At 52.5% G+C, this 22771-nt stretch overlaps 5 protein-coding genes across 5 annotated transcripts; 3 read left to right on the plus strand and 2 right to left on the minus strand.

Annotated features, from left to right (window-relative positions):
* Nucleotides 1-1700: 1700 nt before the first annotated feature.
* GMORB2_4525 (ketohexokinase) lies at nt 1701-3611 on the minus strand (the record flags this gene model as incomplete). Its single annotated transcript, XM_035466499.1, has 6 exons — nt 1701-1881; nt 2153-2287; nt 2467-2522; nt 2619-2777; nt 2874-3274; nt 3599-3611. The coding sequence occupies 6 exons, from the start codon at nt 3609-3611 to the stop codon at nt 1701-1703; spliced, it is 945 nt and encodes a 314-aa protein (XP_035318268.1).
* A 525-nt stretch (nt 3612-4136) lies between these two features.
* On the plus strand, nt 4137-6223 carry GMORB2_4526 (NAD+ kinase; the record flags this gene model as incomplete). The annotated part of the gene is made up of 4 exons (XM_035466500.1): nt 4137-4205; nt 4274-4437; nt 4699-5681; nt 5778-6223. Coding segments are annotated over 4 exons (1662 nt in total), but the record flags the coding sequence as incomplete, so codon positions are not given.
* A 2078-nt stretch (nt 6224-8301) lies between these two features.
* Nucleotides 8302-9411, minus strand: GMORB2_4527 (Protein of unknown function (DUF3129); the record flags this gene model as incomplete). The annotated part of the gene is made up of 3 exons (XM_035466501.1): nt 8302-8780; nt 8842-9240; nt 9300-9411. The coding sequence occupies 3 exons, from the start codon at nt 9409-9411 to the stop codon at nt 8302-8304; spliced, it is 990 nt and encodes a 329-aa protein (XP_035318270.1).
* Nucleotides 9412-16315: 6904 nt separating this feature from the next.
* On the plus strand, nt 16316-17549 carry GMORB2_4528 (NACHT domain; the record flags this gene model as incomplete). The annotated part of the gene is made up of 2 exons (XM_035466502.1): nt 16316-17226; nt 17438-17549. 2 exons carry the CDS (start codon nt 16316-16318, stop codon nt 17547-17549), a joined length of 1023 nt encoding a protein of 340 aa, XP_035318271.1.
* A 3407-nt stretch (nt 17550-20956) lies between these two features.
* Nucleotides 20957-21645, plus strand: GMORB2_4529 (uncharacterized protein; the record flags this gene model as incomplete). The annotated part of the gene is made up of 2 exons (XM_035466503.1): nt 20957-21224; nt 21311-21645. The coding sequence occupies 2 exons, from the start codon at nt 20957-20959 to the stop codon at nt 21643-21645; spliced, it is 603 nt and encodes a 200-aa protein (XP_035318272.1).
* Between the last annotated feature and the right edge of the window lie 1126 nt (nt 21646-22771).

The raw sequence follows: 22771 nt of genomic DNA on the forward strand, positions 1-22771 counted from the left end.
TGCACATTCCCGCCCGCGGCAGCCTTGTTTTGCTTTCTCCCCCCCCTCCCCTTTCTCTCTCTGTGACCCGCTTGGCAAGCCTGCAGAAGTCACCAACAGAGCATCAGCGGCTTATCTGATGACGACCTACCTTGTCCTGGTGTAGATATATATGGAATACATACAGACAAGTAATATAAGCCGTACGCGACGCAGTGCTACTTCCGTTCCGTACGTAGTCGTGGCGTCGTCGCAATACAACGGTTTGCGAGCATTACCCGTACAAGTAATACGACCTACTTGTACTCGTATGTGATACATCCCCCCAATCTAGCTAAGCTTGACTGTTCTAGCTAATATGGCCCGTGGCCCACGGTCCCATGGGCCCATAGATCATGGATCATGGATCATGGATCATCATCTCTCATCACCCGAGACGTCGAACCGCAATACTCCGTACTCCGTAACCGTACCGGCAACTGACAACCAGGGGCCCCTCTCTTCCACTCACTTACTTTCCAGGGCTCCTCACTCCCATCACCCCCCCTTGCCCTTGCTCTCACTCCATCTCTACACACACACCCCCTCCTTTTTCCCTCCCATCGTCTTTCAGTTTTTGCCTCCTCCTCTTGTTTCGCCCCCCCCGCATTATCCTCAACTACTCAACGCATACGAGCCATATCCATCATCACATCCTACTAGGTGAAGGAGAGGGAGAAGAAGGAAAAAAAAAAAAACTCTGGCCCGTAGCTACGGAATCACGGCACTAACCGTTATTTGTCGTCCACGACCCTTGCTCCTCGCACTTGCACCACCGCCGTCGCCGCCACCTCCTTCCTCGGTCCACACAGCGTATGATACTCCGTACTCTCGTACATGTGTGCTCAGTCGACCGCCAGAAATTAGCTCCAGAATATCCCGTCAGCTCGCAAAACGCCAGAGGCAGAGGGGCGAGGGAGCGCTGGCAGCAGAACCACCGTGCCCCTCGAGACCACGCTTCCTGTCCGTCGGCGCCATGACGTTGGCTGTCGTTACCTGTTTCGCCCGCCCTAGCTAACCAGCAGAGACGGCATGGCATGGCCTTTCTGCCCGTGCGCAGACACCCAAACACCCAAGCATCCCTGAACAAGTTGACAAGGCGAAGAGAAAAAGCAAAGAAGGGGTACCCATCTGAGGCGTAATACACCTGTCGGAATTCAACCCTGTGGCGAGGAAAGGGGGAAAAAGAAAGGAAAACCATGCTTTCCTTCCCCCCCCTCCCCTTCTCCGGGACCGCCCCTCATGTCTCTCTGCTAGGCTGCTAACTAAGTTGCACCCAGACGGAAAAGCAAAACGCCACTACCGCCAACATTCGTTCACCAGAGAATGAAAATCCTAGAACGTCCCGCTCACTCGCAACTGTTGAAAGGTCTAGACTGCAACGTCGTGCTATTATCATCCAGACACCTCTCGAATTCGAGTAAGGAGTGATAACGCCACCAAAGTGAACGACCTGGTCTACCTTTCACCTGGCAGCGTGCATTGCAGCAGCATGCATAGTCTTTAAACCTGTCTCTCAGCCGTTGCGCAGCCGAAGATCTTGCCCTCTCCATCTCTCTTGATAGGAAGGGCTAGACTGGTGAAGGCCCGTTCACGGTCGACTCTTGGTGTACATCCACTTCTGACCTATCGTGATCTACCTAGAGGTTGACACTCTATGCTCTGCACCACCAGCTGACCCATCATGTCAAGTCAATTCCAGCCTCACGCACCGCGTCGCCAAGTCGGGCGAACCCATCCTGTTGAACTTTAAGCGAGGCCAGATGGACGGCAAAGTTGACTTGTCGCTCCGTGTCCCAGTCAGCGTGGCACAGCAGCCCATACAGCATTCCGGCGACGAAGGTGTCGCCAGCTCCGAGGGTGCTATATTTCACACGTCATACTCAGTAAAATGGAGAAACTAGTAATCCTCGGCAGATAGAGGAACAAAGCAAGGGAAAATAAAAAGCAATGTCAGTCTGTGTCAGCAGGGAGAGAGATCTCGGTCACAAGAGAGCAAGCACTTTCATAGCGGCAGCGACAGCGGAGACAGAAGGAATGTGATTGTCCATGGTGTTCTATTCTGGTGAGGGGGGTACCGTATGGAAGGGAGAGGTGTAAGAAAAAGTAGGAAAGCAAAGAGAGACAAACGTACTCTACAACCGTCGTCACATTGCCTGGGACGGGACAGTGAATGATACCAGCAGTACTCGTACTTGTAGAGTCATGACCGGTGAACCGAGACAGAGCGACGGCTCCTTTTGATCCCCATGTACAGAGGGCGAGGGATCTAAGACATGTGCAATGTGCACACGCACGTGAATGTGAGCTTGAGCAGGTCGAGTCGTCAATGTGTTTGGGGGGGGGGGGGGGGGGGGGGGGAGTAATTAGGTTCTCGAGGAAGGAGGAAAGGGAGGGAAAGACAGAAAGAAACAGTTAAAAAAAGCAAAGTGCAGGCCTAGGACATACGCTTTAGGGATATCTTGGTTTCTCAGACATGCTTCTGCCGAGTCGTGACCTTGATCCTTGGACACAGAGTAGAAAGGGTTAGTTTTGAAATGATAGTGTTCTTACCAAGACGAGAAAAGGAAGAAAAGAGAGATGATGTCCCCCGTACACACCTCTGCCCACGTTCGTGAATAGAAGACAACGTCGGCCTCGGCTGCCATATCCATGAGACCGAGTCGACCTGGCCTCTCGACCTCGACGCTGATCTTGGCGCCGGGAAGTAGTCTTCTTAATAGGTTTATACATGCTAGGGTGATGTCTGGGATGCGACCCTGGGGGGGGGGGGGAGAGTCAGAAGTTACATGATCAGAATGAATAGAGGGGGATAAAAAGAAGGAAGAGAGGACAAGAAAAAAGAACATTGATACCTCGAAATGCCACCATGTAGACTGCTTAGGATCAAACGACCGGACGACACGCTCAAACTCCCCAACTGTCATATCGTCGAGATCATTGTAGCTGACGAGGGTACGACTCCCCGTCTCGGCGCTGCGGATGGCATAGCTGCTCGCGGCCTCGACGCGGCCCTCCCGATGGATGCAGTGGGTGAAGTCGATGGGTGATTTGCCGTCCGGGCCCGGACCGTCAAAGGAAGAGAATACCCGGCGCGACGAGGCTGTTGATCTGCCGGGGAGGCACGTCACCAGGTAGGGTCTCACAGCAGCGACGGAGGGGTCATGGAGGAGGAGGAGCTGCTGAAGCACCTCGAGAGAGTTGGGGCAGTTGCCGCCTCGACGGGTGACGAGGTTTGTCGCTCGGAGTTTGGAGTCTTCTTCCGGGAAGGATGGGACGCTATATATATTATACCACTTCCTTGTTAGTGAGGGGAGAGGGGAGAGGTGAGAGGGAACAAAAAAAAAGCAGGAATAAGGATAGTGATGACAAGAATAAGAAGAAAGGGAGGCTACTCAAGAATTGTGTCTATGTAGCATGCTCCTGTGAGGATTAAATGGTACATTGTCATCGGGGTGTTAGTTAGGTTGGTGGTGCATATGATGTAACCAGACAGCTGTTCTCGTCCAACAGACATCAAGTATGTCCAATTCTCCCAGGAGGAACTTTGGAAACACAAGAGGAGGAACGACGGAATTACGACTCTCAATCATGAATGACCCATGATCACTCCTCAATGCACTCGGCACAAGAAATGCTTCGTACAGGGTAAGAACGGAAGCACGGTTAACACGGTGTCTTAGTAATCCCCTCGCTCTTTGGAGAAGTTCTAGCGTCGAGAGCGATGACGTCCTCGGCGGCATTCTCCAGGCAACGATTTTCCTCAAACCCCTTCGTCAGATGATGCTGATGTTTATATCACTCGGTTTACTTCATCGAAAACCATGGCCAAATAGAAGATACCTCCGGCTTGTTCTGAACAAGAGGTTCGAAGGGAGAAAGAAGATCCACCGGACAACACGTCAAAACATCCAAGAAACAACTCGCCCCACACCGGACTCTCCGGTTGCCCCTCTTCTCTCCTCCCCGCCATACTGAAAAGGTCCGCCCTTCGGTAAGAAGGTAGATAAGAGAGAGAGAAAGTGTGTGTGCTCGATCGCCACTGACGACACATAGAACACACCCTGCATCAACGGTCAACGATCATGTCAGGCTCAGCTCCCCCGCACAAGGGAAGACCGAGTTTCGAGCTTCACGAAGATGCTGCTGACAGTGCAGACGGTGACGAAGACCACGAGAATCTCGAGGTGAGTTGCCACTCGTGTGATTCTTCTTCTGATTTCCGGCTGCTTGTAGTGATTACTGACATGTACAGGTGACGTTTGATCCATCAAACCCGTACCGACGAAAGAGTTCCCTCGTCGCATCCGAGACGACATCCCCGCGTCTGAAGAGCGCGCAGCAGCTGGCCGAGTCGACACGGGGCGAGTGTCTGGTCCACCACTTCCTCGACAACCAGCGACGTCCGCCGGACGGAGCGTGCAGAGCCAACGGAAGTCAGTATATCACACATTCGGCCTATTCGCAAACACAATACAACAATGGCGCCGGCAAAGCCACAGCAACAACAACAGCAGAAGCAGCAGCAGCAGCAGCAGGAGGAGGTGACACCATGCTGTCCGTGACGTCGGCGACGCCGATAGCAGCAACCGTGGACGGCGCCGGCAAAACTTCCATGGTCGGAATTGAAGCCGGACGGCGCGGATCCAAATGCATAGTGGAAGAGCCGACCAGCCCCAGCAATGTGACGGCCGGGCAGCCGGACCAGCAGGCGTGGACGAGCGAGATGACCAAGAGCGTCTCGGAGCTGGACCTGACGAGCTACTCGGACGACGTGCGCAGCCGGATGCTGTCGAAAAAGCAGCTGAGCGACATGGCGTGGGGGGTGCGCGAGCTGAGCCGGCGCCTGAGCAGCATGCGCATCCGGTTCCACGTACGGTCCGTGTTTCTCCTCACCAAGATCTACGACCAGGAGCTGCTCCCCAAGACGAGGGAGCTGACGCGCTGGCTGCTGCACAAGGATCGCGACACGCCCTACGTCGTGTACCTGGAGGACAAGCTCCGGACGAACAAGAGGTTCGACGTCGAGGGCCTGCTGGACCAGGTGGCGGCCGATTACGCGTCAGGCCGGGACGAGGACGGCGGGCCCATCAGCTACGAGGCCGCCCGGTCTTCGGTGGCCGCGCGCCTGCGCTACTGGGACGAGAGAATGTGCCGCCAGCGTCCGCACACCTTCGACTTCGTCATCACCCTCGGCGGCGACGGCACCGTCCTCTACGCCTCGTGGCTCTTCCAGCGCATCGTGCCCCCCGTCCTCAGCTTCTCCCTCGGCAGCCTGGGCTTCCTCACCAAGTTCGACTTTGACAGCTTCGCCCCGACCCTGACCTCGGTCTTCCGCAGCGGCGTCACCGTCAGCCTCAGGCTGCGCTTCGAGGGCACCATCATGCGCAGCCAGCCGATAAGGGACACGTCCGATCCCGCCACGGGCGACGAGAGCAGCGGTCCGTCCACGCCCTCCGAGGCCCTACCCGCAAGTGGAAGTGGAGGTGACAACCAGGCCGTGGTGCATCAGTATCAGCACGAGCGCCATCATCATCATAGAGAGAGGCGCGACCTGGTGGAGGAGCTCGTCGGCGAGGAGAAGGAGGATGTGCGCACACACAGGCCTGGCGAGACGTTTGAGATCCTCAACGAGATTGTCGTAGATCGGGGGCCCAACCCGAGTGAGTTCCCGACCCCTACCGCACCGCATCCGCCCCATCATCATCATCCCTTTCTCCTCTCCTCTTCTCCGTCCTCATCTCTGACCGAAACACCAGCAATGTCGAGCACCGAACTCTTCGGCGACGACGAGCACTTCACCTCCATCCTGGCCGACGGCATCTGCGTGTCCACCCCCACAGGGTCGACGGCCTACAACCTCGCCGCGGGCGGATCCCTCTGCCACCCGGAGAACCCGGTCATGCTGGTGACATCCATATGCCCACACGCTCTGTCCTTCCGCCCCATCATCCTCCCGGACACCATGGTCCTGCGCGTCGGCGTGCCCTACGACGCGCGCACGTCGTCGTGGGCCAGCTTCGACGGGAGGGAGCGCGTCGAGCTCCACCCGGGAGACTACGTCACCATCAGCGCCAGCAGGTACCCCTTCGCCTCGGTCCAGGCCGAGGGCCGTCGTAGCGAGGACTGGATCAATAGTATTAGCGGGAAACTGGGCTGGAATACGAGGCAGAGGCAGAAGGGGTACAAGGAGTGGGATAAATAGTGTGTGTGTGTGTGTGTGTGTTGTTGTGGTAGTAAATGTTATTACTAGTAGATGGTAGTAATAGAATATATATATAAGAGAGCAGAAACAACACGTCTATCATAACGGGTTGACAGCCCTCCCGTTACTGGAACGAGTGATAGTTTTAATAAGAAACCCCCAACTTTCAATCTCTATAAATTATCATAATCACAACAAAAACATATATAGTCGAACACGTCCCAAAAGAAAAGAAGAAAGAAAAAAAAGGAAGAGAGCACAAGGGGAAGTCGAAGATGAGATGGTAACAAAAGAACATGATATAAGGTGGCTAACTTGAACAGGCAGATACATACGACCATAGCCAGTGGAAAATACGGGGTCCCGTCAAGCTCTGTTTTAGTGTTTGATGTCCGCCTCTTTCGGCGGCATTTGCCTAGAAAAATGGCGGCTCGACCGCCGTAATCGACGGTAATCAAACCCCTATATTTCTCCTCATCCCACCGTTTTGAGTCGGTAAAAACGCTAACGCGAAGACACCGTTTCCATATCACGTACGCAATCTTATATTGATATTCCAGTGTGGCTAAGTACCTATATAGAATAATTCCGTGTCCTAGAGGCCACCGTCTGGGGAAGCACATTGACTCCTGTTTCCTATTGTCATTTTGCAGGGAACAAACAAGAACCAGAAGCCTATTGAGCACATGTCGGAACTGACACCGACGGCCTTGTCGTAGGTTTCGGCAAACTTTTTAAAGTAGCGGCTCTACGTCTTCTCAAAGGACTTGTCGAGGAGGTCCTTGTCCATCTTATTAACGTGGTCGATGAGTCTGCCGGCGATGGATATAGTGTGGGCATAGTAGCGCGCGGGCGTTAGCTAGTGTGTGTACTAGGCGAGGTGTGACGGTTGGTACGACTCTGTGCTACAGGGTAGTCAGAGAAGTGTCGGTTTTATGTTGGCGAGGCCGCCAGGGTGTAGAACTGAGCAATGAGGCAGTCACAGTCGCAGGTGCTGTTATTGGGAACTAGTTCAATAGAAGCGTTGACTTTGTTATTGATAGCTGGGGCAGAAAGAGTGTTCTAGCTAGAGAATTTGGGTTGACTATATACTGGGTGATTAGGAAGGAGTTGCGGTAATCGGTCATGGACCGATTACTGTGATTTAATGATAATCGTAGTAATCGCGTGTAAGTGAGAGTGACGTTGATGAGTAAGGAAAAAATGTGGAGTGCACGTGAAGGTTGCATAACGGGCCGTAACAGTATTCCACCACTAAGCTGAGGACGTCGACGGATTTGCTCACCAAATTCCACGACTGCATTCCCCGTTAGGCTCCAAAAGAGCCCTACTGTCACGAGGCAGATTCAGGAGGGACAGGTGGGCGGGGACACGGCGGGTTGAATCAGTCTATTGCTACGGGCAGGCACTGCCAAGGTAGGTCACGCTCTGGATACAAGACGTAGCTCAAGGAGCTACGTTCAGGAGTGAAGCTATCTACCGGCCATATACAATCTTGTGGATTAGTCATACAGGTCAGGGCTCCCTGGTGGAGCCCGGCATCTGGAGCGGGCCCGGTCTAGGGTAACCAAGGGGGCTTCTTGGTGTAACGGTTGTGCCAAATCGCTCAACCACGGAGCAAAAGATTAGTTAATGATTATAATGGTTACAATCATTATGTCACGCAATAGCTCTTTTAAGCATTAACGGTGAACCAGGCCGTAACACGTGGTGTCCACGGCGTCGCGCCGTGACACACAACACGCATCACATCATTCGTCAAAAATCCCATATCCTCTTGGCAGAATAAAAAAATTTGGCGACCCATAACCATTTACTGTATTTTTCTATTTTTACCCATTTCACCTTCCTTTCCCTTCCCTACACTTTCCAACACCCTAAAACACATCACCTCATCTCTCACCACCTATCTTCCTCTCCTTTCTTCGCCCATAAAAATTCTTACCCATAGAAGAAAAAATCTAAAGACATAAGAAGGCTGAAAAAGTCTGTACAAGCGTAGATTTCTTGGTTCTTGGTCGCCGTTGCCTTGCATCGGGTGACCTATTGCATCTAAGGGAAAGCCGAGAGATAATCTTCTAGGCGAAGAACTTCACAGCCTTCCTGGCGGCACGTTTGCCGAAGCCACCGAAGTTGCCGCCACCGAAGTTGCCGCCACCGAAAGCGTTGCTGTTTCCACCGTTGTTGTTGTTGTTGTTGTTGTTGTTCTGGTTACCATTGTTGTCATTGTTGTCATCGCTGTTACCAGTCTGCTGAGCTTCGCTGGCCGAATCTGTGGCCGTTGGGTTTCCAGTGGTCAGTGCCGCGATCGCACTAGCACCGGCGTTGCCATCCGCGGCGCCAGCAGCCTGGTTTGCCGCGAGCGCTGCGGACAGGTCATCCTTGTTTACTTGGATCTGCTCACTGATGTCCTCGAGGGACTGCTTGGTGTCGACACCGGCGGCCGTCTCGTTCGTGCGCCCTTCGTTGTCGGTTTGTTGGACAGCAACGCAGCCACCGAAAGGACCGGCGAGGGCGTTGTTGCGGCAGCGGACGGTGCAGATGTTACCGGTGGAGGCTAGGAGGGGTTGTTAGTGGATGCGGAGTGGATGTGGAGTGGGCGGGGGTGGGTCACGTACCTCCGATGCAGTCCAGGTCGTCGGGCATCTGAACCTCGATGGTGAAGTTCTTCTCCTTGGCTTGGGAGAGACCGTTCTCGCCGGGGATGTTATTGGTGACCTTGAGAGGAGTAAAAGTACCGGAGTTGCTGGTCATGTCGATATCGCACTCGTAAGGACCGGCACCGTCGGCATTCACTTGGTGAATGGTGACTTCCATGGTGGAGCCAGATTGAACAGATGTTATTCTGTTGGCGGCAATCTCGTTCTCGGTCTGCTCCCCGATGTCGATGTTGCCGCTGAGCTCCGTACGACCACAACCGTTGACAATGTTTTGCTTGATCTCGGCATCACGAATGATGGTGCTGTCGAGCTGGCAAGGGCTGATCTCTGTGCAGTTACGAGGAAGAGCATCGTTGACTAAGGGGAATGAGTATGAGAAGATGGAAGTCTGAAGGTCTTTGGTGAGAGGAACTTACGAAGGAAACCTTGACTCTCGCCCTTGTCTCCCTGGGCCTTGAGGATCACACCGTGAGAGTGAACGGATGCGATGAGGGCGATGAAAGGAAGGATAGAAGATGAGTAATACATATTGAAGAATATAAAGCACGACCAGCGTGAAAATTATGCTTTAAAAAAAATAAAAGTGTAAAAGAAAGACTCCACAGGAGGTTCAAAGAAGGTGAATGGGATGGTTGAATGGGTGAAGAGCATAATGGTGGAGTGAGGGACTTGTATTTGTATGAGGAGCTGGATAGCACTACCTACTACCGAAAGGCCGACCATCTGCTATAGAAAGGAGGACCTGTACCGCGAAGAGAGACTGTCAAACCGAACTGCAACAATAGTGGGGACGGAGTAAGGTTAGAATCTGGTCTGAATTGAGCGGCAGGGGACCGCGGGAGTCCTGAAACGGAAGGCAATGATACTCCTGGGAGATCTCATGTGAGAGGAGGCTAACTGGATGGGGGGCAGCTCGAGTCGGTATAAGCACTTGTGGGGGCAAATCTTTCGGGAAGGCCTTCTGATGCCTGCAATTCCCGTAGAGTCGTAGCCTCATGGTGGAGTCGTGCCGGAGTCGTGCACATATCCCCATTCACTCTCCATCCACTCAAACACCATCGAATTCCATGGTGTTTGAAGCTGAGGACCCATGGTGGTGGGAGATGGTGGGAGATAAAACGCCGAGGCCCGCCGAGAGATCCACTGGCATTGCCTTGGCTGGGTTTGAAGATGAAGCCGTGCGTGAATAGTAACATGGTTCGAGGTGAGGCGGATATGCCCCTTTAAGGCCCCTTCACATGTCCAAGTTGCTCCATGTTGCCCTTATCACCAGACGTCGGCGAGGAGGTGTAGCTTTGAAACGCCATCTGCCGGCGTTGCTTGACGTGCGAGGATTAAGACGAGTATGGACGAGTTTGGAAAACCTCCTGTTTTGAAGCACAGGACATGAGGCATGCGGTGTTTGAGCGTGTTGAGACGCGACCTCCCCTGGAAAAACATCGGTCCGCCGCCAGACCTCCCCTTCACCCAATCGACTCCCTCCATCCACTAACCTTCGACATTGGCACGACATTGGCATTACGAAATCGTTGCATTTCTCCCATCAACACGTCCCTTTCTGCAGGTGCGCCTTGGCTGAGATTATGCCTAGAAGGCGCTTCCATCTCACAACACCATCCATCATGCGGTCCTACCAAGCTGCCTCCAAGGGACCGAAGCGCCCGCAATAGAAACATACAAGCGAGTCCGACACGATTACGGATAGACCCAGGGGTTGTTTTTCAGGAATCAGTGCAAGTGCAAGTGACTCACCTCGAAAAAACAGGCGAAGAAACATTGAAGTCCGAGCGAATTCTCGTAAATCATGATTTCCAAGCCTTCTTAGCCTCGACTCTACCTTCTTTTCTATACTAGACTCGGTCGGTCTTCTATTGTTTCCATAATCCCGACCTTCGTTTTTTCGACTTCATGTTTTAAGACTGTCCAGTGTCCTAGTGTCCGTACTCCAAAGGCCGTAACATGGACCAAGGGACCTTTTGCGATGCGAAAGTGTGCCTAATTGATTGACTGAATTGTTTAACGTTATAAGTGTAACGGTTATGCCAAACCGCTCAACTATAGAGCAGAAGATTGGTCAATGATTACAATGGTTGCAATCATTGTGGCACGCAACAGCTCTTTCAAACATCGACGGTGAACCAGGCCGTAACAGATATAGCACGTACCTATGCCACTAAGCCGAATCATTATCCCTACACGCCTAATTAAGAGAGAAGAAGAAAGGGCGTGTATGGAGCAACCAAGGGCTTGTTGTCTTATCAGCACGTCATTCTATGAAATCCAGCGACGAAACTTGGTTTAAGAGGAGCGATGACTATCATATTAATAGATGCTAAGCTAGTTGAACGGAGCAAGATATGGCGATCCGCTGCTGCGGCCGAGAAAGGCGTCTTGTGTGACGTTTGGGTCAACTCTGAGCTGCAGGGTAGACAGAGATGATGTCGTTTTATGTTGGCGAGGCCGTCAGGGCGTCAAACTGAGCAATGAGGCAGTCACAGTCGCAGGTGCTTATATTGGGAACTGGTTCAATAGAAGCGTTGACTATTGTATTGTATTGATAGCTGGGTAGAGAGTGACTGGACTAAGGAAATGAGGTTGACTATATGCTGGGCGATCATTGGCGTGCCCGGGGCGATCGCAATGATCGGGGGTTGTGCGGCCATGATCGCAATGGTGATCATTGTGATCATTTCCCAGAGCAAGTGATCGTGATGATCCCTTTGTTGGTGGTGTAAGTGAACGTTGTGATGAGTAAGGCAGAGAAAAGAAATGTGGGGTGCACGTGAAGGAAGGTCGCATGACGGGCCGTGATATCTTGAGTCACGGCATCGGTCCAAGCGTCGTTGTTGTGAAAAAAACTTAGGTCGTGCTGGGATCACTATATAAGATGGTTCATGCTGATCAGTGTGTTGAGGTGGTCGGCACCTAGCTCTGCGAGCCTCCATCACCTCCACAACCAGCTCCTCGGCCTTGTCCCACCATCCCTGGTTCCAGTCAACGCCAAGTTGGCGATGCTGGGCTTTATGGCGGGAGAGGAGCCTGTGTTAGGAGCTGGAAAGGTACTTGCAGCATCCTAAACCAGCGTCGTGTGCGGAGCCCTCAATCCGCTTCGCTGCGAAGCCGACAAGGCTGCCAGGGGTCCCTTTGGAAGGGCCACGCTCGTCTGCATCTCACCCGTCTCGGCTTTTTTATTTATCGTGCTAGGTGTCAAAATGGGAGCTACAAGACGGCGTGGTATTTACCACTCAAGTCGGATGGCTGTGCTGACATAACCTAGCAGCGGGGTATCACCCATGTAGTCATATGACCGACCGCTTCTACTGCCGTCGCTACCACCGATGGACTATTCCCCCCGCTACATCTTACCCCTCAAACTCTCCACCGCCATGGGCGGGACGAGAAAACCGAAGCAAGCGAAATTATACGAACAACAGATCAGCCAAGTTTTCTAACAATCTCTCCAAGCGGGGACGTATAGCGCAGTGTTTCGGCCAACATCGCCTAGCGCAGAGAACAACGCCAATGCCCATCAACAACTTCCAAGACTCGAAAGGCGAGAGACAGGATGCTCGCGCCTCCGTTGTTCTGAATCATGTCAAGGAGTAGGATCTTAAGCCCCTAAGCTTAGTTTCACTAAATAACATGGTCTAAGAGCATTTAACGATCCACACCTTACGGACGTCAAAATATACCTAGGCTCGTTAGAGTTGCCCGCTCATCGTCTCATTTTAGCAACCCAAAGTGACTACTTCAGGACAGCTTTCCATACTGGTTTTATAGAAAACGTTACGGACGGATTTCGGTTCAACGATGGAAGCCTACAGGCCTATCGGAGGCTGTTCCAGTATATATACACCGGAGCCTACACGGAAGAAAGCCAATCGTCGGTGGATATGCAAGGTACATGCTGCTCTAGGTGAGAGCTATTCCTATTACAGCCGCAACTAACGGATAAGTAGATGACGATGAGCTGCTCAAGGATGTTCGTGTCTACGGCTTGGCAGATTATTTCGGCGTTGAAACACTAAGCGATTACGCGTTTAACCGATTTCAATCGAGAGTCCAGCAACTCTGGATAAGCGAGAAATTCGTCGACTGCATTCGCGAGATATACGAGTCTACGAGCGACCCTAGCTGTAGGATGAGGGAGACTGTGGTAGGGGTGGTACACAAGAACCTACGTCAACTCTGGGGAAGAAAGCCATTTCAGGATCTTCTCCGTGATGGCGGTGAGTTCGTGGCAGACTTGATGGGGAAGATAGTCAATGCAGTTCGATAGTCGTGGATGTCCTCCTATTAATTATGAATGTCCCCACGTTCAGCGCACCTGGTGCGGCGAGATTCATTTTGTGAGCAGTCTGGTGGATACCAGCGATGGAGGATAGTTGGAGGAACGAATGATGGAAAGTGGTGAAATAAAGCGAGATTTTTTTGAAACATGATCTGCTATCAATAGTGCACTCGCGAAGAATCCAAAAGATGCTTCTCCGTCTAGTCCTTGTCACGGCCAGAAACGATAGACAACGATTCACCTTCTGTCGATCAACCCCATGACCAGGGATACTCCGCTTTTTCCGTCGACCACGACCCATGCTGCCTGTGGTTCTGAATGGATCACCAGCACGTCGTGATCCTTGGTCCACCACCTCACTACGATGCAGTGAGCCATAATGGGATCACCCACTCACTACGACCCTGTGAAGCTCTGCAAGTACCCGATTACCGCTAAACACTCTTTCCACTTCGCCTCGCTATTGACGCGGAAGTGAACGCTTTTCTTGAACCAGTTACCAAAATCAGGTACCTGCGACTGTGACCATCGTCTCACCATCGTGAAAAGATCACCTCTTCTGCCTACGCCTTAACTAGAACTGAACCAAACGTCAGTCTACGCCATGTAAGGACGTGATGATGACGCAAGAAAGGTCGAGCTGCTCTGTACACGCCCTTTCCTCCTCTCTTATCTACTTGCGTGTAGGATATACGATCCGGTCGTAGTAGAACAGATAGCGTGCTGTATCCCACAGGGGTAGCTTGCGAATAAAGGTCAGAGCTCACTCTATGTCGAGACCTGAATCGCATGTACGTGGGCAGTGATAACCATCATTCAACTCAAATGCCCAGTACACGATCCATTCTATTTGCCTCTGATGTGAGCTTGTTCTAGGCGTCAGGCATGTGGCCACTTTAGCGCGATCCTAATGGGGGGCCGCGAGACCTTGGTCCCCACGTCCCCTGTCCTCAGCCTGATCACCGGCTTGAGGCTCACATGGTTGCTCGTGATATGCGTGAGCACGAAAAGAAGGCCCGTCGTGAGGGTCGTGACCAGAGGGGGACCAGCTGGGGACCAGCTGGGGAACATGAGACCCGCTCTTAGGTTGGGTTGTTTTCCCCGAATTCTAGACTTGGTCTTTATAATCTTCGTCGAGGGGAGAAACAGGCAATTTCTTTACTCATAAGACAAACCCCCTAGCTGCCAAGTTAGCGAATGAATGGATGCTTGCACGCGAACTTGTCGGTAGGATTTTGCAGCATCCGACTTTGTTCCTACTCTTGATGCAGAAACAAAGCACGTTGGAAACTATAGAGTGACCAAACGGTCATCATCTATACACTTCACGCTCACATGCCTCCGCCTTTGCTGGCCTCACTCCACCCGTTATTCCCAGTCGGGCCATGCCATGACCCTCCTCAAAGGAGAAAATTCACCCACTCGCTCGCTAGAAAGATGCCATGGCGGGTAGGATGAGGGCCCGGAGGTCTGGATACCACTCGCTTATCTACTCCCCTCTTGATATCGAGCCAAAAGTGTTCGGCTTGCTTTGGTGCCGACATGGTTGTGGATGTTGGTCTACCAGTGACATGCCGAATGGTAGGCATGCTGTTAATATTGCAGGGGAGCCTTAGGGCCGCTAGCGGAGCGCCAAGGCGAGACATGGTAGATCCCAGCTACGAGATCTCCTGGTCCGGTTTGTGACTTTTCGGTGTCCACATGTGACGTTGGGGTCAACTCTGAGCTATAGGGTAGACAGAGATGATGTCGTTGTATATTGGCGAGACAGTTAGGATGTCGAACTAAGCAATGAGGCAGTTATAGTCGCAGGTGCTACTACTAAAAGGAACTAGGGTCTTAGAAGAAGCGTTAACTATGTTATTGATAGCTAGGTAGAGAGTGACTAGGCTATGAAAATGGGGTAAACTACATACTAGATTTATATCCCTTAGATCGTAGTGAGCTTCGGTATAGATCGTGGTCATCTATCTAGGGATCACGGTGAGCCACGTAGGGGATCACTATAATCTAGAACGGGGTAGTTGTTTATAAGTGAATGTAAGGGTGATAAGTAAGAAAAAATGTAGGGTACACGTAAAGGCCGCATAACGGGTCGTAATATAATGCCCCTCTTCTAAAGGATCTTGTCTCAAGATTTAGCATAAGCATCTATATTTTCCTCGTCTATGAGTCCTTCCTCTATTCACTGTTCCTTCATTATATCTAACTGTATATCTATGTATTCCTCCATAGATTAGGTAAGTAGGACTGGACCATAATAACGTCGGATCCGTCCCTTCTAGCATAGACAAGAACAACAACCAATACACATATCAACAACCTGCAGACCACAAGGCATACCAAACGAGAAGGGCACGCCTCTTTTTGTGAGACGAGAGTCAAGCCGTCGCAGCCACCATCGACGCGGCTCTGATCAAGGCAATAATCATCAATACTATAATAGTTAGAGATAAATCGAGAAAGTCTCAAAAGGGCAGCTAAAAGAGTAGGTAAGTCCGTGGTCAAGAGGGTGGTGGGTAAAAGGGCGTTTAACGCCGTCAATTATTACAAAATCTAGAATTCTAACAATCCAACGCATGTTCATCGCTGCCCAGGGGCCTGATCTTGGACGTCATAGGCGAAGCACCTACGACTATATACTACACTCTATCTATCATGCGCTGCCTCTCCCTCCCTCCCTCACTCCTTCAAAAGTATCTCGGGATCGAAGTGAGGCGACAGAAACCAGTATGCCTATGCGTATCATCAGAGATGCCCGATGCCCGACTGGAAGCCCAAGGCGCGCCCAATCCAGCCGCTCTGGGGGCTAATCATGATGGCAACGCGTTGCAAACACCGGCAAGTGACCAAGTTTTTTCCAAGGCCGTGCGGCGCAGCAGCCTGCCGCCCCAGAAATGTGCACATTTGAAAGAAAGTGCAAGTATTGAAACCTGACGGGGAGCCGGCATACGGACATGGCGCCTCGGGGCGCGATGGCCTAATATGCCGCATCGACGCTGCGTCTTCTAAGTACTAGGAGGTACGATCTTGATTCTGATGTGGGCACTTCTACCAGCAAGCGAGGACCGACCCATCTGAGAAGTTTCGAGCAGAGAATCCAAACATTCCCTACGATCACTCCCGCAAGCAAAAAGTTCCATGTCGAACCCAGAAGATTACTGGGTCGGGTGGGTGTGCGCTACCGCGACCGAGTATGTCGCAGCCCAAGCCTTTCTCGACGACAAGCACGACGGCCTTGCTTCCTACGACAATCAGGACGACAACGTCTACACCCTCGGCCGCATCGGCGTACACAATGTTGTCATCGCGAGCCTGCCTTGTTCCAACTATGGCCTCGTTAGCGCCTCTAGGGTTGCCAAGGACATGATGAGGACATTTAAGAATGTGCGGTTCGGGCTCATGGTCGGCATCGGCGGCGGTTCCCCGACCGCGAAGCAGGATATCCGTCTAGGCGATGTCGTGGTCAGCTCTCATAGCGGCGAGCACGGCGCTGTGCTGCAGTATGACTTTGGCAAGACTTTACAGGGACGGGATTTCAAAATCACCGGCCACCAAAACGCCCCCCCAACGATACTCCAGGCAGCTATCCAGGCTGTCAAGGCCGAATACCAGATGCAAGGTAACCGGATTCACGAGCTTGTCGAAAATGTCCTGAGCAAGTACCCTCGCTTGCGCAAGAAGTACCAACGTCCCGACCCTGCGACGGATCGCTTGGTTCGGAGCGACAGTGTTCACGTGGGGGGTTCCGACGGGAAGTGCCCATCCTGTAATGGGCTTGGGGACGCGACCCTCGTACCGCGGAAGCCAAGAGGTGAAGACGAGGACAATCCCAAGGTGCATTACGGCCTGATCGCCTCCGCCAACCAGGTCATGAAAGACGCCCTAGTGCGCGACCGCCTAGCAGAAGAGAAGGGCGTGCTCTGCTTCGAGATGGAGACGGCCGGTCTGATGAACCAGTTCAAGTGTCTGGTCATCCGAGGCATATGCGACTATTCCGACTCGCACAAGAGCGAGGACTGGCGGGGCTACGCGGCCATTGTAGCGGCAGCGTATGCAAAAGACCTTCTCAGAAATGTGCCCCTTAGAGAGGTGCAAGCGGAGAGCAAGGCTATTCAGGATAGTGAGTCATCTAACAGCTGGTAACCACATGCAGTCAATCGATACACGCACAATTCTCGAGACACGGACTAACAGGTACAAAGCCTACAGGGATGTGCTGGATATTCGGGCACAGACACAGCAAGCCAACTTGCATAGAAGATCAGACGATACAAGCGGATGGTTACTACTTCCCGAACCATCGGCCAACTATGCAAGGGCCCTGGGCCGGCGCCACGAGAACACGGGTCAGTGGTTCCTAGACAGCAACTAATTTGCATTGTGGAAGGGAGAAGCTCACCGGTTCATCTGGTTGAACGGCAAGCCGGGTTGCGGAAAGATCACCCTCAGCTCAACCATTATAAGCATCTGGAGCAGGCCCACACAGGAACGCAGCCTCTCCCCTATTTCTCCTCTGACTTTAGCGACACGGCGAAACAGACCGTCGAGAGTATGGTGCGGTCTCTCGTCAACCAACTATATCGCCAGGCACCAGGAGTCAGGCCGCTGCCAGACTCACTGTACGCTTCTTGTGAGAGTCGCGAATCCCAGCCGCTGCTCGACTCGCTCAAATCAACTCTCTACGCTATGCTCAAGTCGGCCAGGAATGTGCGGATTGTGCTCGATGCGCTCGACGAGTGCTCAACGAGGAGAGAGATGCTTGACTTTCTTGACTGGATCCACGGTTCCCATCAGAATCTCGAGGTGTGTTTGATAGCGACTAACCGTCCGGATCAGGCAATCGAAGCCAGCATTCGATCCTGGACTGCTGAATCGTCCATAATCCTGCTCTAGACCGAACTCGTCGACAGGGACATACGCCAGGTACATCCACGCAAGGGTGCACACAGATCCCGGGCTGAGTCGATGGATTGTAAGGCCAAAGGTCCGGGAGGAGATCAAGTCGGCGCTGTGGAAGGGAAAGCGGATGGCGTGTGAGCTTGTTATATAGATATAAGAGGAGATGTATCTGTTGATACATTTATATATATATATATATATATTTATATTTACTTATATACATAGGTTCCGGGGGGGGGGGGGGGGTGGCATGCCAACTCTAGGAGCTAGCCACGTGCTGTCGTCTTGATGAACTTCGGCAGGCGTTGCAACAGCTGCCAGAGTCACTAGATGAGACGTACGACCGGATTCTGAAGCGGATCCCTAAGAAGAACCTGCCTACAGCGAAGCGCATTCTGCAGTTTCTAACGTATTCAGGACGCCCGCTGAATGTTGGCGAGCTCGGGGATGCGGTTATGGTATCCCTTACGAATGACCCTGGATTCGACATGGACAATCGATTACCTGTACCGGATGAGATAACATGCTACTGCTCCAGCCTGGTAATCATGGCACCAGCAATCTGTGGGCACGAGAAGAAGAAGCTCCAGCTATCCCACTTTTCGGTGAAAGAATGGCTTGTATCGGATCGACTGCATGCCACGTTTACCAGGGACTTTGAGAAGACTCATGACCATGCAGCCTCGACACAAGTCTGCATGACCATCTATTCAACCTTCCTCATCACTGGCCAGTAGAGGAAATCACCAGCCGATACCACCTCGCAGGCTACGCAGCAGAGTTCTGGGCAGATCATATAGCCATCGGCGAAGGAGCAGCAGAAATTGTCACGACGGTGGCAATGCAAATTCTAACGAGCAGGGAGGTGTACCAACTGCGGCACAGGCTCTCCGCCTACATCGCCAGGAGTTGCGGCCTACAGGCTCACCGGCAGGAACATCCATCATGTTCTGCGGCGCGTAAGAGCTTGAAAAATCTCGCGAAGCTACTTCTCGGAAAAGGGCGCCAACATGGAGGGGACACTAAAGCATTGTAAAGCTGCTACTCGATAAGGGTGCCGACGTCAACGCCCCGGGCGGACGCTACACTGATGCCCTTCACGCTCCGTCGTTCTAGTGAAACGAAGGCCTCGTGAAGCTACTGCTCAACAACGGCGCCAACGTCAATTCTCAGGGCAAACGCTACTAGAATGCCCTATATACTGCGTCGTTAGGGGGATACGAAGGCATCGTAAAGGTACCTCTCGATGAGGGCGCCGACGTCAACTTGGAGGACGAAGATGGGTGGACATCATCTTGGTTGTCAGCAAACAATGGACGTGAGTCTGCGGTCATGCGTCTGCTTGAGAATGGAGCGGATTCGACGATTCCGAACCACGACGGCCGATTGCCCCTCCACCGAGCTGTAATAAATGGCCGAAGCTCTCCTTGCGAATTCCTCGTCATCGATGGAATCCGAAGATCATGAGGGTCACACTCCGCAACTGCTGGCCGCGTAGACGTCACGGAGACAGATTGGTACGTTGCTCATTCAACGTGGTGCAGCTGTTCCGGAACCTGCGAAGAATCCCATCCTCTTTCGGGATGCATTCGATCGGGACGAATGGCCTGATGAACAATTGATTAGTAGCCATGGTCGAGAAGATTGATAGTACTGCTTTGGGACTGGAATCCCTATTTCTCCGTCGTCTACTGATACTGATGACCGACGCCGTGTGGAAGTGTTGGGGTCACAAAGTTGTATCGCCGATACAGCTGTAGACATGTTCACAAGTAAAAGCATGATATTTGGAGGAACAAAACTGAAGTATATCTATTTCCTGAAAAGGTTACGAATCGTGACTCAAGTTTATGCACGTAGCCGAATTTTTTATAAGGTAATCAGAGAGCTGCGTCCATGGCAGCGTCATACACAACATTCCAAAATCTTGGGGGGGGGGGGGGGGGAATGGGTTTCTATTTTTTAAAATTTTTTAAAAATTTTTTTTGCAGCATTGGTCCATCTGTGCAGAGGGTGTAGCCGTAGACTCGACCAATATTTATGCAAGGTCTAAGCGATTCTGTGGTTGTGTTGTGCGTCGGCGTTACCTTCCTAAAGGGGTCACCACGCAGATCACACCTGTCAGTGTGAGGCTGCGAATAACCCGAAAGCGGAAGGATAACTTGATATCCTGTAGTAGCAAGAAGATGAGGCTTCCTGCAATGATCTAGCTAATGTGAGAGAATGTGCACGTCCGGCGGATTGTTCCGCCGGACCCACCTGAGGAACAAGGCCAAACATATCGGCGCACGTCACTCACTTGCTGCATACTCATCACCCCGAAAGCCTTCCTCTTGCCTTCTTCACAGGCAGCATCACTCCGGCAGCGTCCTGGTATCCCGGCGTCCTGGTATCCCGGTAAACGTCGCCATGTCTACTCCTACCCCTCGAGAGGCTGAGTTGATCAGGCAGTTGGAAGCGGCCGAGGCACGTTTAAAATTATCGGAGGCACGTGAAGAAGAGCAGAGACGTCAGAGAGAAGCAGCTGAGGCACGCGAAGAGGAGGAAAGACGCGGCAGGCAAGCCGCTGAACAACAAATCGAACCATCCACCTTCCGTCAGCTTCTTGACTTGGCCGAGACGGAGCTATTTCAGCAGCTCAAGATCACACAGCCAAGCTCAGGCCAGTTAGGAGGAACCGCCAAGACCACGGGGAAGCTTCGGCCAGTTACACTACGGCCATGGGACGCTTTTACTAGCATCCATCAATCCAGGTTCGCCCAGCTAGAGGGCACCTTTAGACAGGAGAAACCCTTCCCATCGCTACATCATATGAAGTCTACTAGGGAGGAGATGAGCTCTGGTGGGCTTAGGAACGAGGATGATCTCCGCGATTTCATTATGACTGCCATCGAGAGACCGGCCAAGAGCATCATCAGGCGCTTCTACGACAAGACGCTTCCGGATCCACAGCGCGTCACGTTTCGCAACGCTGCCATCGGCCTATCCGAGACGCCGGATGACGAGGTCCGCGTGGAGGATGATGGACCACCGCCGTCTAAGAAACGGTCGCCGTCAAAATCCCGGTCGCCAGTGAAGAAGGTCTCCCCAGACCGCTGGGGTGTGCTAGTCAGAGAGAAGGATCTCACCGAGACGAACTGCTTTGTTGGTGGGTGCAAAGCTGCCCATAAGCTGACCGCGACTATGATACAAACTATCCTAGGGACGCACCCAGGCGACGATTTCTTCCGGCAGGTCCAGTGGAGAAGTCAAGCGCGCTCCACTCGAGGTTAAGGGGCAGTACCACGCCTAGACCGAAGCCGGACAATACGGCGTCATCCGCTAACCCGCCCCGCACTGGCTCCCCGGGCCCGGCCGTCAAAGGGGACACGGTTGTCGCCATGGTTCTGTGCCAGACATACCACTACATGATACATTCTGGGCTGCTGTGCAGCTGCGTCGCCTCTGGTGGTGCTCTGATATTCCTGCACGTCTCCACCGAGGAACCCGAGGTCCTGTTCTACTTTCCGGTCCTGTTTCACCAGGACCAGGGACGGCCACGACAATCAGACCAAACGGCGGTCGCGTAAACTGGAAATGGAGATGCAGATGCCCAGCCCCTAGTAGGTAATGATAGTACGGAGTAGTGGGTCCAAGTAACTGTCAGCCTCCTCTTCACATGTCGGCCCTCTCCCCTACATCTGTTCCCTTAAAGGCCAGGAATGGCCAGAAGGGAAAGACGGTTGGCGGGGAAGAAATCCGCTCTGGGGGTCAACGCTGACCCCCAGAGTGGATACTCAGAGTCGACCAATGACGTCTGCCACGTTCGGTAGCGGAGATGGCCGAGTCGATGTATCATGTAGATAGGTCGGAAGGAAAGGGACCATCGCTGTACATATCTGTACAGATTACAATGTTGGGGGGAAGCACTTGTCTTAGCTGCCCCCTTTCTAGAAGAACCACGGCGGGGTGGCCCCGCAGCCAACGACACCTTAGTCCGGCGCACACCCGGCCGTGTGCCGATTCATGACTAGGGATGGACTTTCTCCTACTAAGGAAACTTGGTTGTTTTTTCGGGCCCCTACAATCTTCACTTCCCGATCAGGACCTCTCAACCTCTTATAGTATTGTCATACCCTTCCGCCGTCATGGTGGTCGGGAAAGTAGAGCTGTCCTGTATAGTGTCTTAGTAGGGACCGTGTCATACTCTTACCGCGTATCTCATCCATGGCTTAGGTAAGCAGGGCTCGACCACGATCACGTCCGAATCCGTCCCTCCTAAGGCATAGACATTAGCAACCCGAAGAACACAGACACACACAACAGCCAAGAATACACACAACCGGCAGACCACAAGACATACTAAGAGAGAACATCCCTCTTTTTTTTGTGTGACAAGTACCGCACTGATGAACGACCTGCGTGGTACGGCCTTCACGCTTGGCATACGAGTCGTACAGAATTATTACATCCAAGAGATCGATCCAGAAGCTACCCCCCCCCCAAAAAAAAAAGCCTCCCTGGTGTGCACAGATGATACATATTATACAGACGAGAGCAACGTAATCACGTACCTGGCCCTCAAAAAGAGGGTCCGTATGACATGCTACCATCGTCGTTAAGAGGGAGAAGGTGTAGGGGCTTCTTGCCCTCCCGCCCGGAGAGGCTCTGATGATGATGGGCTTGCCGGTACCGGATCGATTCCCGTTGCTGCGA

Source organism: Geosmithia morbida (assembly GCF_012550715.1).
Source record: "Geosmithia morbida isolate 1262 chromosome Unknown scaffold_21, whole genome shotgun sequence".
NCBI classification, from domain to species: domain Eukaryota; kingdom Fungi; phylum Ascomycota; class Sordariomycetes; order Hypocreales; family Bionectriaceae; genus Geosmithia; species Geosmithia morbida.